At 36.9% G+C, this 14,969-nt stretch overlaps 1 protein-coding gene across 1 annotated transcript in view; it reads right to left on the bottom strand.

The window, feature by feature from the left end:
- LOC137645408 (RAB11-binding protein RELCH homolog) overlaps nt 1-14,969 on the bottom strand; it is a 103,635-nt gene that overhangs the window by 59,143 nt on the left and 29,523 nt on the right. Inside the window, 2 exon segments of the mRNA XM_068378212.1 lie at nt 3,643-4,308; nt 6,090-6,323. Of these exon segments, the coding sequence (XP_068234313.1) occupies nt 3,643-4,308; nt 6,090-6,323 (900 nt within the window).

Below are 14,969 nucleotides of genomic sequence, written 5' to 3'. Positions count from 1 at the left end.
AATTAAAACATTCCATGAGGATAGTTTGATAAACAAGAATCATTAAGACTCTCAAAATGACAATATTTTTTTGCAATTGAAGAAACAGACCAGATGAGTTTCTGGAAAATTGGCAAACAAGAATCAAACATAATTTTAAATAAGCTGTATATAATAAGAAAGACCTTGTCAATGGAAAGAACTGGGGGCTGAGGAGTCACTGCCCTAGGCTTACTTATATCATGCTTTTGAGTTTTGTAAGGGTACAACTTTATTCTTCATAATTTGCGCCATGCAATATCTTTTGCTAGATCTCTATTAGGGGTTCAGCAACTGCACATCTACATTAAGATGGAATTGATGCAAAAAAGCAGAACCTTCAGCATATGCAACAACCCTATTTTGCAGGGTAAGCAACAGACTGTAGTACCTCAGTCTACGAGTAACTGAACAGGAGCAAATTGGTATGAGCATAAAAATTCAAAAGGGTTTATGAGCATTCTATCTGTCTGCGAGCAAAAATTTTCATCCATACGTACAGTTTTTTGTGTATAAGTAGGCTACTAACGAGACTAGCAAGCAACACTAACAAAGCAGTTGCTCAGTGCAGCCAACCATGCAGTGTTCATGTAACTTTTACTTCATTTTGTTTCGCCTTAGCTCGTATCCCCTCCTTGCTCAGATATTAACTCTTTTACTCTCTGAGCAGCATTTGTACCAGCATTATCTATAGTAACCATGCAAGCATCTTTGCAAGTTTTATACAGTAGTAGAATTGGGACCATGTTCTTTATAGAATTGTGATCACTACTGTTCATCATCAAGTTGACGGTAACGGTTTAGTACAGCATCTAGATAGTGACCCCCAAAATGATTTGGAAAGACAGTAAGAAGAAAGAAAGGATTACAGTAGAGGTGAAAAAGATTAACTATCGAAAAGCATGAACTAGGTAAGCGGGTGGCAGACCAGGCAAAAAAGTAAAATCGTACAGCCAAGACTTGTATGTTCCTTAAGAGAAAAGAAGAGATCAAAGCAATTGATATTGTAACATGCAACATGTTCTTAATAACATTGAAAAGTTGCTGCTTATCTGGATCAATTAACAGTATATAGGAAGAGATATGGTTATCAAGAATGTTATCTGTGAAAAAGCAAAGATATTGCATGCTGACTTTGTTAAAAATGAGCCAGGTACATCAGCAGACAGAGAAAAAAAACCATTCCAGGCAAGCTGTGGATGATTTGAAAATTTCAAGAGAAATGTTGCATGGCATGGGAAGGCTGTGTAGTACAATATTAAGGCAGCAGAGGCATCCGATGAAGAATCTAAAATGCTCTTAGATGCCGCAGTAAGTGTTCAACTGGGACAATACCAGTTATATTTAATAGATGCTGCCCAGGAGGACCTTCATTATTGCAGAAGAAAGGCAATTCCCAGTCACAAGTTCATGAAAGACTGTCTTATTCTGTACTAATGTCAGATGGGATTGCAAAATCAAACCTCGCCTAGCGTATCATGCAGAGAATCCAAGACTTGGGGGACTCGCATATTGTTCATAGAATGGGTCAATGCGGATTTTCGTCTTGGGGTCAAACGTACCTCATAGAGAAGAACCTCCCACTCCAAGCCTTCCTGTGTATACACACTGCTCCTGCTCATACTCTATCCATTGAAAACAACCAAATGGAGGAGTATAAAGTCATCATAATGAAGTTCCTGCCACCCAACACCACTCCAATATTCTAACCCATGGATCAACAGTGATCGCTAACTTTAAGAAGCTGTACACATAGCCAATGTTCCAGCGATGCTTTGAGGTCTAATTCTAAGAAGCTTTACACAAAGGCAATGTTCCAGTAATGCTTTAAGGTCACCAAAGAGGACCACCTTACACTCAAGGAGTTTTAGAAAGAACATTTTCACTTTATCCGCTGCTAAAATTGATTAATAAAAATTGGTAATAGGTCACCGACAGAACACTCAATTCTACGTACAAGAAACTGTAGCCTAAATGTCTTCCTGAATGGGATTCCAGGGGATTCAAATACATCAAGAGGCAGTTGCTGATGATATTGTGTCCATGGGCAAGACAATGGAGTTGAAAGTAGCCAAGGATGACATCAACTATCTTCTAGACAAGCATAACAAGCAGCTGATGACCAAGGAAATTGTGAGTTGCATAAAGAGCAGCAACAAGAGATTGAGGAGATTTTACCTCAGAAGAAGGGACAGAATGACAAACCTCTCACTTCAAATGAAATTAGAGTTGTTAAGACTTTAGGAAACCCTACAAAGACATCAACAAGATAAGGCTTTGGTAGGGCAAGCAGCAAATTTATTCACCAACAATGCAATGATGCACTTCCATACTACTTTGAAGAAAAAACGAAAGCAGTCATCTCTATATACAGTCAGCATATTGTACAGTATAGTATTAAGAGTAATGTACAGCATTGTTTATTGTAAATGTAGGATACGTGTGCTGTGAGTAAATTAATACCCTCTCTCTACAGTAACTCTTTACAGTAATCTATTATCCTTTCAATTTATTTTCCTTCATTTCATCATTTTAATCTAATTATTTTCAGTTTATTATTTCCTTTTAAAGACCGATTTCTTCTATTCTCATAGGGGGGACTCTCATAAGGCACTACTGGAGAGCAAGTGCACACTCCGATGTGCTAGCACTCTATGCTTGCTCATATGTTGAGAGACATGTTGCTCACCAACACAAGGATCCTGTGAGAAGAGTGCTTTAATCCCCAAGATTCATTCCCATTACAAGGAATTAAGTCGTTGTCAATGTCGGGTATAAGTATCCCAGAGTTAAAGACAAGTTTGTCTTTTACTAAGTTGATTTACACTCGCTTTGAAATGAGAAAAACTTCAGGCCAGTTGGAGAGTTTATAGAACACATCAGTGCAGCTTGACGGCCAGAATCATAATGGAGGCTCAGAGCGCTGACAGACCCAGACCACCAGTTTTTACTAAGTGCCGGTTGCAAAAGCCTCAATAATTCATCATTGACGCTTCCAGCTGTCGCCAGAATCTACCCCTACTATAAGATGAAGGTTTGTATTCACATTAGAACAAAGCTTAATTTAACGTTTTTTTTCACATTTTAGGGAGATACATATAATAATTAATTATCTTTTTATTTCAACTTTTCATTTCAAGACCTATTTTTTTCCATTTTAAATTGAATTACTAAGTTTTATCAATTGTTATTTTTCTACATATGTTTGAATTATTTTCATTACATTGTTCATCAATCAATTTTTGAAATGTAAAATCTTCAATATACTGTACTTGAGTTAGAATCAGTAAAATGTGTTTTACATTTAAGGAAGGGTACAATCAATCTGGCTACTGCTCAGAGTGGCCTAACACTACACTATGCTACTGCTTTAAGAGAAGATTCATTAAAATAATACATAAAATTTAACAGTACTATAAGTAATTTTTCACATTTCTTCACAATTTTGGTTTTTATTGGAGATTGAAAATATTATAACTAATACTAAAGCACTATCATAAGGGTTGTCAGAATTCTGCAAAATAAAAGGATCTACATCAATTCACAAAAGAAGGATGGCTAAACTCCTTTAAAAAAATAACACTAATAAATTAAATTTATTATAAAATGGAGAAAATATCTTACCTCTTCGTAGAAACTCTCAATAACTTCTTTGCTTCTGATCTTAGTTGAGCGAGATATTCATCAGCACTTTTTTCTATTTCCTTGAGCCCTTGGTTCTGGCCACTATAGTAATCTTCTTTTACTGAAATTTCTTGACCCTCATCAGCAGGTGATATCATATCACTCATTGAGAGAGTTTCTTGTGTGCTTTCACTGGGAGTGTTTTCTGTTTCCTTTTCAGAAGTATCTTTACTGTCAATGGCCTCACAGAGTCTTTCATTTATAGTGTCCTGTGTATTTTTAAGGCTTGTTTGTATTAGATCTTCAATGGAATCTTCAGGGTCTCCATACCTATTTAGAGAAGCAACCTCAGATTCTATCAAGGCATTAGACTCATCTTGTGCAGTTTTGAGGTTTCCAATATCTTCCAAATCTGTCGCAACTTGTGATGATCCCCCTTTCATTGTTGGCATAGACGCTGATGATGCTGCCACCATAACAAAGCCACCACCTCCAGATGTTTCCTCATTATCAGATGTTCCCTCTGGAGATTCTCGACCAACACCATCAATAATCACAGCGTTTAGCTTCTCTTCACAATATCTAGCATTCTCAATGGATTTCTGTGGAGACTGCAAAGGAGTCACTCTTGGAGTTGATGATTTCCTCTTCAGCTTCCTCAGTTCACTGATGAAATCAATATATATATAACATTCAAATAAAACAAGATGTTTTTATACAATTAAATGCTAAAATTACATATTAATGGATTACCTTTTTTCAAAGAAAACCCAAGCTATTTTACCCTACGTAAAAATCACTAATTTTATTTAACAGTACTTCAACATGTACAATTTGCCCTTTCCTGTTAAAAAGCAAAATCTTGTACTGTATGACAAAAATATTGCAATCATCATATCAGTCAAAATCAGATGAACTAGATTACTTTGCATTACCTAAAAAGTTATTGACTTTTACAGAGTTGTACATAATAACAACTTCAACATTCATACCGGTTGTCTACCATCAGTATGCCATTTAGTCATTACAAAACTTATGTCTATAATTCTTAATAATGTAGGTAAATTTCTTTTAATAATGTCCTATTCTTCTCATTTGTAGATTAAAATATGAAAAAATGGTTGATATATAATTTATTCATCTGAAAAATGAGAATTAAACTTCACAAACTTCATTCCTATTCAGTCTTCATAAACTAAAATCTATTTTAAAGTTGTTAATGAAAGTACAGTACAGTATTAGGGTTAAAATCCACTAAAGTAAATGATAAAAAGGAGAAAATCTATGTAGTTATAAATAGCTTATCTGAGGTTCTTTAAAACTAACTACAGTATTATAAATACCTTACATTTCTTATAATTTCTAATAAAAAAAAAGTGGAAAGGAGATGATAGTGATCTTTGTAAGCAAATAGTGTAAACCTAATACTAATTATAGACAAATTAGAGAAAAAATAAAATTTGAGAGATTAGCCATATGGTTAATGTGTGAAGAGTTTGTAGGGGCCATAGGACATATACAGAATAAAACAGATGTTGCAAAAGGTGTTGGGGATTAAAAAGATCATAATGGAATGGGAGACTTTAGATGTCTGAAATGTGATACAGTACATGAAAAAAAAGATAGAAGAGAGAGAATAGAAAACTCTGCTCGGATAGATGGGCCGGTCTACAATAGGAAAAGCATTTTAGTTACCTTGGCAAAACACTGGACTGTTCAGCAAAAGTTGCAAAAGTTACAAAAGAGTAAGAGAAACTGCTTAATGGATGAAATGAAAAGAGCTAGAGTACAAATAAAAATTGTGCCATTAGTAAAGAAAGACAGGCTATGATATGAACATATGGACTGTAATACTCCATGAAACAGAAACATGGGTACTGACAATGAAAATGGAGGCCATTTACAATAGTCATAGTCTTAGGATGGTAAGATTCATGACTGGACAACAGGAATATTGTATTGTGAATGAAGACTTAGCAGAGATGTGTATATAGTGCCGGAGAAAAAGAACAAGAACTCAAAGATAGAGATGGTTCGGACTTGTTTTGAGAGCAGAGAGGAACAATTGGTTTGATAAACAAATAATATAATATAAAAGTATCACAACAAAGACTTGAAGGAGCAACAAGGAAATAATGAAAAAGAGGATAGAGCTGACCTTGATCAGACAGCAGTTCATGCAGATAGAGCACTGGACAATGGAGAGTGAAAAGAACTTATTTCACACCTCATCACTAAGAAGGAAAAGGGTTATGCAAACATATTTATGATGATTCAGTGGCAAGGGAAAACTGTAATCCATGTCAATAACTCATCCCGAATGCTCTACTTGGTAAGGGTAAAAAAATCACATTCAAATATTTATCACCCAATCTAAAGAAGATTAAAGAAGACAGTAAACAGTGCACCTAAATAAGTATTAACATGAATTCAATACAGTACTACACCTTTCTTGGGATGCATAATCTTTTTTTAATTCTTCTAACTCCTTTTCCAGTAACTGAATTCTGAGTTCATTTCCTTCTTCCCGGGACTTGACATCCACAGCTTCATCAGTCTGACATGCACATGACATATGCGGAGATATGTTATGTCCACATTCCCTCAACATTTGAACAAGGTTTGGCGGTCGGCTAACATTTAATCCAACATCATCCCAATGTTCAAAATCCTGGACATAGCAAGGTCAAATCAATAAACTAAAATATTAATTTTTTCCTTTCAATAAAAAACATGAACAAAAATGTCCTACACATAATCCTGTCCTGTTCAAAATCTTTTCAGTTTGATAAGAGTTTAACGATACAAAGACACGCAATTTTATAGCACTTGTTCAAAGATAAAACAGGCCTGTTTCTTGTTGTAATATCAACTAATAAAACTATAATTTTCTATCATTATTATTAAAGAGACGGAGATTTACACAGTACCACGAGTCAAATTTAACCCCTACAGAGCTGGCCTGAATAAATCTGGAAGATATAGAAAAGAAATATACATCATATATATATATATATATATATATATATATATATATATATATATATATATATATATATATATATATATATATATATATATATATATATATACACACAGTAATACCCCTTGATACGAGTTTCTGAACACGAACAAATGATGATAAATGCTACTACTCATATCATTAAATTAGCGATATATTTTTCTTTCATTTTGGTAAATAATAGATTGTGACAATTTTTTCCTTTTAATGTCATGATTATTTATTTACAATTAATTTTATATCAATAAGTACATTTTCGAATTAAAAAACAATGAATAGAACTGTATCAGAGTATATGTATGAATGCATAATGCTAATACACATATCAAACACATTAGTGATATATTTTTCTTCAATTTCGGTAAATAATCAAAAGATTGTGACATATTTTTTCCTTTTAATGTCATGATTATTTATTTACAATTAATTCTATATAAATAAGTACATTTTAAATTAAAAAAACACAATGAACAGTACTGTATTGTCTGATAATGTTCCTACGCATATCAAAATATCAGCGATATATTTTTCTGTCATTTCGGTAAATAAATAACTGTTGAAAAACTAATTACTGAACAATTAAAGTTTATTTATTCTACAAAGTAGATACAGGTACATATTACCATCAATGAATCTTCCATGTATTACAATAAAATAGCTTAAAAATACTACTGTGTAATAAACATAAAGGTTATTTATTGACGTATCACCAATGAATATTATTCATATTAATGAACAATAAATTACAAATGATTAAACGTATGAGAGTTGAATAAAACAGTTTGTTAATGCATGACAGAAAACGTACCTCTCTATAGTAAGGGTAACATTAATAAAGAACAATACATACGGTACTACAGTGTATATTTCATATACAGTATGTAGAGTATAGTGTTGTACAGTACTGTATGCATCGTATTATTTTCCATTTATTATCGTATTGTTTTAATAATTACTTCACTTACAGGTATTAACAGTTTAAATGTATTTGGCTGTATTTTATTGTGGTTACAGATTTAATATAAAATTCAATGTGGTGTTCTTCTAGGGTTTGGAACAATTTAAACGATTTACATGCAAAACAACCTCCATTATACAAAAAAATCATGATACGAAAGCCACTCCTGAACTAATTAATTTGTACCTAAAGGTATTACTATATATATATACAGTATATATATATATATATATATATATATATATATATATATAGATAGATATATATATTATATATAAATACATATATCTATATATATATATATATATATATATATATATATATATATATATATATATATATATATATATATATATATATATATATATATATATATATATATATATATATATATATATACAGTATATATATATATATATATATATATATATATATATATATATATATATATATGTATATGAATATACATTATATATATATATATATATATATATATATATCTATATATATATATATATATATATATATATATATATATATATATATATATATATATATATATATATATATATATGTATATGAATATACATTATATATATATATATATATATATATATATATATATATATATATATATATATATATATATATATATATATATATATATATATATATATATATATATATATATATATATATATATATACAGTATATATACACAGTATATATACACATTATATTCATATATATATATATATATATATATATATATATATATATATATATATATATATATATATATATATATATATATATATATATATATATATATATATATATATATATATATATACAGTATATATACACAGTATATATACACATTATATTCATATATATATATATATATATATATATATATATATATATATATATATATATATATATATATATATATATATATATATATATATATATATATATATATATATATATATATATATATATATATATATATATATATATATATATATGGGCTCAGGCCATGTGTCGTGCTGATGGAAGGGTTCCTATAGATAGCCTTCTATTGGATATTTGCTACAGTGATATTCCCATTGAAATAAAACCAAAGGTCTCCAGGATTCCATCCCCTTGCACGAGTATCCAATAAAGGATTTCATATAATATCAGGGGACGTATTCTAGATACGACAAAGGGCAACCTTCACCCAGAATAGATTTAACGCTTCGATGTAAGGAGGAAGAGTGGCAAAAGGAAGGGGTGCCATTCTAGGTACCCGGTGGATCCCCTTCCCTACTACTACTGCAACGCCATTCCTATTCTTGTAGCCTGCTAAGAGTGTGTGTGCTCTCCCTTAGCCCGGTGTTTTTTCAACTTTTTGGGAACTTTTTCACCATCCAATCACCAGCATCCTCATCATCTGGAGAGTTGAGTATTAATTCTTTCTTTGGTGTAATTTTGGTCTCACTTTTCACGGTTAAATTAATTAGTTTAAGTGTGTTTTGGTGAGCATTGCCGATACCGGAGGCAGCCATTTTATGACTGCTGTCGCCCTTTATATTATTCCATATTATTTAGATAGTAGGGCGACCCTTTCCCGGCTTTACGCTAATATGTTAGCTATTTAGGCAATTTATATAAGATGTGATATTGCATACAAGAAATTTAACTTTTAAACTATTATGTGACTTTACTTAACGTATTCGTGCTAGAGCTCCGGTTGTACTCGATCACCTTTGCCGGGGTTCTTACCAGAGCAGAAATATCTTTGCTCATATATAAGTTAGTAATGTAATTTCCCCTGTTTAGCCTCAATCTTATCGCTTCTTTTCAATTCTGATGAGTTTATATATTCTCTCGAATCTATGGAATATTCCAGATAAGTTACGATAATTATCCTTTCTCTGAGAGAAGAGGCTAAACCCTTCTTCCATCTCTGAGTGGTGACGTCAGCATAGGGGACCGTCATTATCTGTCCTCATTGCTGTTGAGTAGAACGATGTTTTTCCTGCCTCCGGCTTTGAAACAGATAGCGACATACTCAGGGTGCTTTTGCTTTGCCAACGGCAATGTCGTCAGCACAGGAAGTCATACTTCCCAGCTCATTGTTTTGAGGACGACGACATAGCCTGCCGCCACCTCTTACAACAATGAACTATAAGACCCTCACCCCCTCCCCCTCTGTCATCTTGTGACGGCGTATCGTCATAAGATTCTTTCGCTGGTATTCTGACAATCACCCCGGCTTGCCGGGGTGATTGCATTATCGGCAGGTGTTCTGCCAGCGACAGTTACTTACTTCGTCTCACAACTGCCTTCCCCCTGACTTCCCTTCCTTGATAAGAAGTTGATAAGAATGGGGGAGAACTGAGACGTCTTCTGAGGGCTGCCGGCAGGAAACCTACTATACTTAGAAAGTCCTCAGCTCTCTCTTGTGTTGCCATTTACATTCTTTTTCCGCCGGCTCTATTGCCTGCGACAAGCTAGTATGTAGATGGGTGGTCGCGAGCTTCCCCCTTCCATTGGAACTTTCACTCTAGAAGGTAGATTGTAATTGGACATATAGTCCTCAGACACTTCCCGCTATTATGTCCATTCATAATAGTGGGAAATTCTCCTTCTTTAATCTTTCTCTTTTGGCTAACCCGTCAGGTACTAACCCACTGCCGGCAGACTACTGAATATAATTATACAGTAGTATATATGCTTTCTAACATATCCTGTGTTCCCTATCGCAGACGATTGTAGAGACCACGATATTTTGTTGAGGTTGTGTAATCACTTAACACCCAGATGGTTTTCCTTGATCATCTGGGATTTACAATATCCGATCTGTATTAATACAGTACTACAGGTGGATGATCTTGGTATCTTACTAACACTAACTCTAGTTTCTAGAGTTTCTCTCCCTTGTAACCTTCCCTATCAAGGAAACTTGATATTAATACAGACAGAGGTCTCAGCAATAGTCTGGGAAGGGAAATCAGATGTGTCTTTTCTTATTACCTTTCAAGCTTACTATCCTAAGCTACCATATGCAATACTGATTACTACTGTTATTATATATTGCATGCTTTATATATCACTGAGATACAAGACTTTATACTCATAGAAAGTTTCTCCTTCTTTACAGGTTGACCCTACGGAGAAATGTGGAGCGATGTTCTACAACCACAAGGGGAGGAACTTCTGTGGCCACACGATGTGTAGGTCTCATGCCCCCTGCTGCATCGTCACCGGAGTCCTGAAATATTGGGACCCGAAGGGTTGTACCATCTGCTCGACCTTGCTAGCTAATGGCTTCGGTGTGTCCGATCTCCCTCATTGCTCCGAATCCGATCCCTGGAGATACGCGGAGCATATGCCCATGATGGATGGGAAACTATTAATTTCAGGGAAGTTGGGAGCCAGACAGATTGAAGATCTTGAGTTCTGGTCTAACTTCTCCGCTGATCCCGAGTGCTATGTGAGACTGCGGGACGAAAGTGCGACCCAAGAAAAAACGGTCCCTAAGGAGGTCGTGTTTGAACACGACAAGGCGCACACCATCCTTCTGAAGACCCTGAAGGGAGCCAAATATATAAATTCTAAAGTCTAAGCACTGAGCAAGAAACACGCCACCTTTCTTGCACCTTCCTCCATCTCATTTCCCTTTACGGAAAAAGCGTTCGACTCTGTCGTCAAGGCTGCCGACGAGGGAAAACCCTGCCCGACTCTGTAAGAATGCAAGCCATTCTCCCTAGCACTGCCTACCAGTGAAGCAAAGTGGAAGGATGTCCACGTAACCTCCTCCGTCTCCAAACTAGACCCGGAGATCGCAGGACAGCAGTTTAACGAGAACCTTCCTAACTTGCTCGACCATCTTCTGAAGAAGGAACAGGAGTCGAAGGAGAGACTTGCGGCCTCTCTCTCTCTCATCAGAACTGCTTGGAGCTAAGCGCAAGCAAGCATAATGCCCCAGAAATCTTCTTTTTTCTATCCAAGTCTCCCATGGGTACCCTTGTGAAGGACTTTTATGCTTTCCTCAGGGTAAGGAGACTGCGAAGACCTGCACAAATCCCCGCCATGATCATGACCACAATGACTCAGACCACCTTCCAGATGGTCCCACAGCAGCTGGAAACTCAGTTGCTTGTATTCAACCCTACCTTTGAGAGGCAGTCGACTTCCTTACGCCCCAGCCAGAAAGGAAGAGGTTCTAAGAGAAGTTCTCCAAGAGGTAACTTCTCTCGGGGCCAAGAAGGACGTGATCGCGGAGACAAATCTGCAGGACCCCCCAAGCAATGAGGGGTTTCAGGTAGACTCCATAATTTTCGGGATCGCTGGACCTTCGATCCCTGGGCCCACAGCCTAATCAAGAATGGCCTCGGGTGGAAATGGAGCAAAATTCCACCCCGTTTTCCAGAATTCTTCCAACACTCCCCCCCCTTGTTGGAAGAATATATCTCAGAACTCTTGACTAAGAAGGTGATAAGGAAAGCGAAGTCCATCAAGTTCCAGGGAAAGCTGTTTTATGTTCACAAGAAAGACTCAGACAAACTCAGAGTCATTCTAGACTTGTCTCCACTCAACAAGTTCATCGAGAACAAGTTCCAGATGCTTACCTTGCAACACACAAGGACCCTTCTTCCAAAAGGGGCATTCACGGTCTCAATAGACCTGGCAGATGCTTACTGGCATCTCCCGATGAGTCGCCTTTTCTCCTCCTACCTAAGATTCAGACTACAGAAGTAGTTTGTCTTCAGAGCAATGCCCTTAGACTGAACATAGCCCCAAGGATATTCACCAAGCTAGCAGACGCGCAGTCATCCAACAGCTAAGCAACGAAGGTGTTCAAGTGGTCGCTTACCTGAAGACTGGTTGGTATGGGCAGCATCCAAGATTAATTGTCTGCAGGCAGCTCAAAAAGTGATCCAGCTTCTGAAACACTTAGGCTTCAAGATCAACCGCAAGAAGTCTCGTCTCACTCCAGCTCAACAGTTCCAGTGGTTGGGAATCCAATGAAACTTAAAAGTCACACCACCTCTCCATTCCATCCAAGAATAGGAAAGAGCTAGCGGGATCTGCCACGAGACTAATACGTCACAAGAGGATTTCAACAGGAAAGAGTCTTGGGCTCTCTACAGTTCGCAGCAGTGACAGACCCAGTGCTAACGGCACCTTTAAAAGATGCGTCAGGAGTCTGGAGGAAATATGCATCGACCGCTCGAAGAGATCAACTAAGCCTTGTTGTGCAGACAAAGCCGCGGTCCACAGCCAAGAGTCTAGTGCGGATAATTTCCCTGCAACCACCACAGCCATTGGTAGTGATCCATACGGATGCCTCCTTGGAAGGATGGCGAGGTCATTCTCACGACAAGAAGGTGTAAGGGACTTGGTCGAGCCAGTTCAAAACATTTCATATCAACATTTTGGAAGCTATGGCAGTATTCCTGATGTTGAAGAGACTACTATCTCCTCACAGATCAACCCACATCAGGTTGGTCCTGGACAATGAGGTGATACAGTGTCTAAATCAACAAGGCTCGAGATCACCTTACATCGACCATGTGATGTTAGCCATCTTCTACCTAGCAAGGAAGAAGAGATGGCATTTATCAGCAGTTCACCTACAAGGGATCTGCAATGTGACGGCGGACGTTCTATCCAGGCGCAAGCCCATAGTGACAGAATGGTCCCTGGACGCAGACTCTTTCTCCTTCATCTCGGGAAAAGTCCCAGAACTGCAGATTGACCTCTTCACAACGAGCGATGACAAGAAACTATCTCATTACGTAGCCACTTACCTGGACCCTCAAGCCGAAGCGATGGATGCCATGTCTCTAGACTGGAACAGGTGGAATTATATTTACCTGTTTCCACCCACCAATCCCCTGCTAAAAGTCCTCGACAAGCTAAGATCCTTCAAAGGGACGGCAGCGGTAGTAGCACCCAAGTGGCCCAAGAGCATTTGGTTTCCTCTAGTCTTAGAGTTGAATCTGAAGCTGTTTCCACTACCGAATCTGGTGCTGTCCCAACCGGTCCAGAAGTCGACTGTCTACGCTTAATCCTCGAGAACCAGCAACCTACATCTTGATTTTCTCGCCTTAGCAGCGAACAAAAGGTTCAGAATCTCAAGAGATAAAGTTGACTTCATCGAAGAGTACAATTCAGGCTCTACTAGGAGACAGTACGAATCGTCACGGAAGAAATGGGTGACCTTTGTGAAAGAAAGGAAACCGAAAGAAATATCGATAGATTTCTGTCTTGCATTCTTCATACACCTTCACGAGCAAGGCCTGGCCTCTACTACAATTACTTCTTGTAAGTCAGCCCTGGCTAGACCACTTCTGTATGCTTTCGACCTCTCAAGTGAGATCTTTAATAAGATTCCGAAATCATGTGCTAGACTCGAGCCTGCAGCCCCAACAAAGCCCATGACCTGGTCTTTGGACAAAGTCTTGCACTATGCTTTGAACCTGGATAATGAGAACTGTACTCTAAAGGAGTTGACACAAAAGGTTACCTTTCTGTTCGCAATAGCCTCAGGGGCTAGAGTTAGTGAAATAGTGGCCTTATCTAGAAACAAAAGCCATATTCAGTTCCTGGACTCAGAACTGAATTTGTTTCCCGATCCTGCCTTTCTCGCTTAGAATGAGCTACCCACCAAGAGGTGGCATCCTTAGAGAATCTGCCCATTGAAGGAAGATACCTCTCTGTACCCAGTGGAGTATCTTAAGGTCTATCTTAAGAGAACTTTAAACTTCAAAGGAGGAAAGCTCTTCAGAGGCGAAACCTCAGGATTGAACCTATCTTTAAAACAACTGAGAGCGAAGCTCACCTGCTTTATTCGCAGGGCGGATCCTGACAGTACACCCAGGGGTCACGATCCGAGGAAAGTTGCTTCTTCGCTGAACTTCTTTTAGCATATGGACTTTGAGAGACTCCGCTCGTACACTGGGTGGAAGTCATCCAGGGTCTTCTACAAACACTACGCGAAGCAAGTACAAGAGATAAAACACTTTGTGGTGGCAGGGGGTAGTGTGATTAAACCTGCCGTCTAGTGCTGCGATGAACATTGGACTGTTTTGGGACTTTACAGTGCTTTGGGTGCATGGGTATACATACCCACTTGTGCAGATCCCAACTATGGTTGACGCACTGTTCTGAGTACGTGCATATCTGATCAATACACCAGTGGCGAGTGAACGTTTGCGTTATGGTGTCTTATGGCGTTCCTAACATCTGACTACGTCTGATAGATTTGGTTTTCAGGTCTTCCATTGAGTAGCATTATTTTGATAATGTATTTTGTATATTTTTTCTACACGAGAAAATATGTGTTTTGTG

The sequence above is a fragment of the Palaemon carinicauda genome, chromosome 8 (assembly GCF_036898095.1).
Source record: "Palaemon carinicauda isolate YSFRI2023 chromosome 8, ASM3689809v2, whole genome shotgun sequence".
NCBI classification, from domain to species: Eukaryota; Metazoa; Arthropoda; class Malacostraca; order Decapoda; family Palaemonidae; genus Palaemon; species Palaemon carinicauda.
Note: the sequence above shows the minus strand (reverse complement) of the source record. Positions and strands in the feature narration are given on the sequence as shown.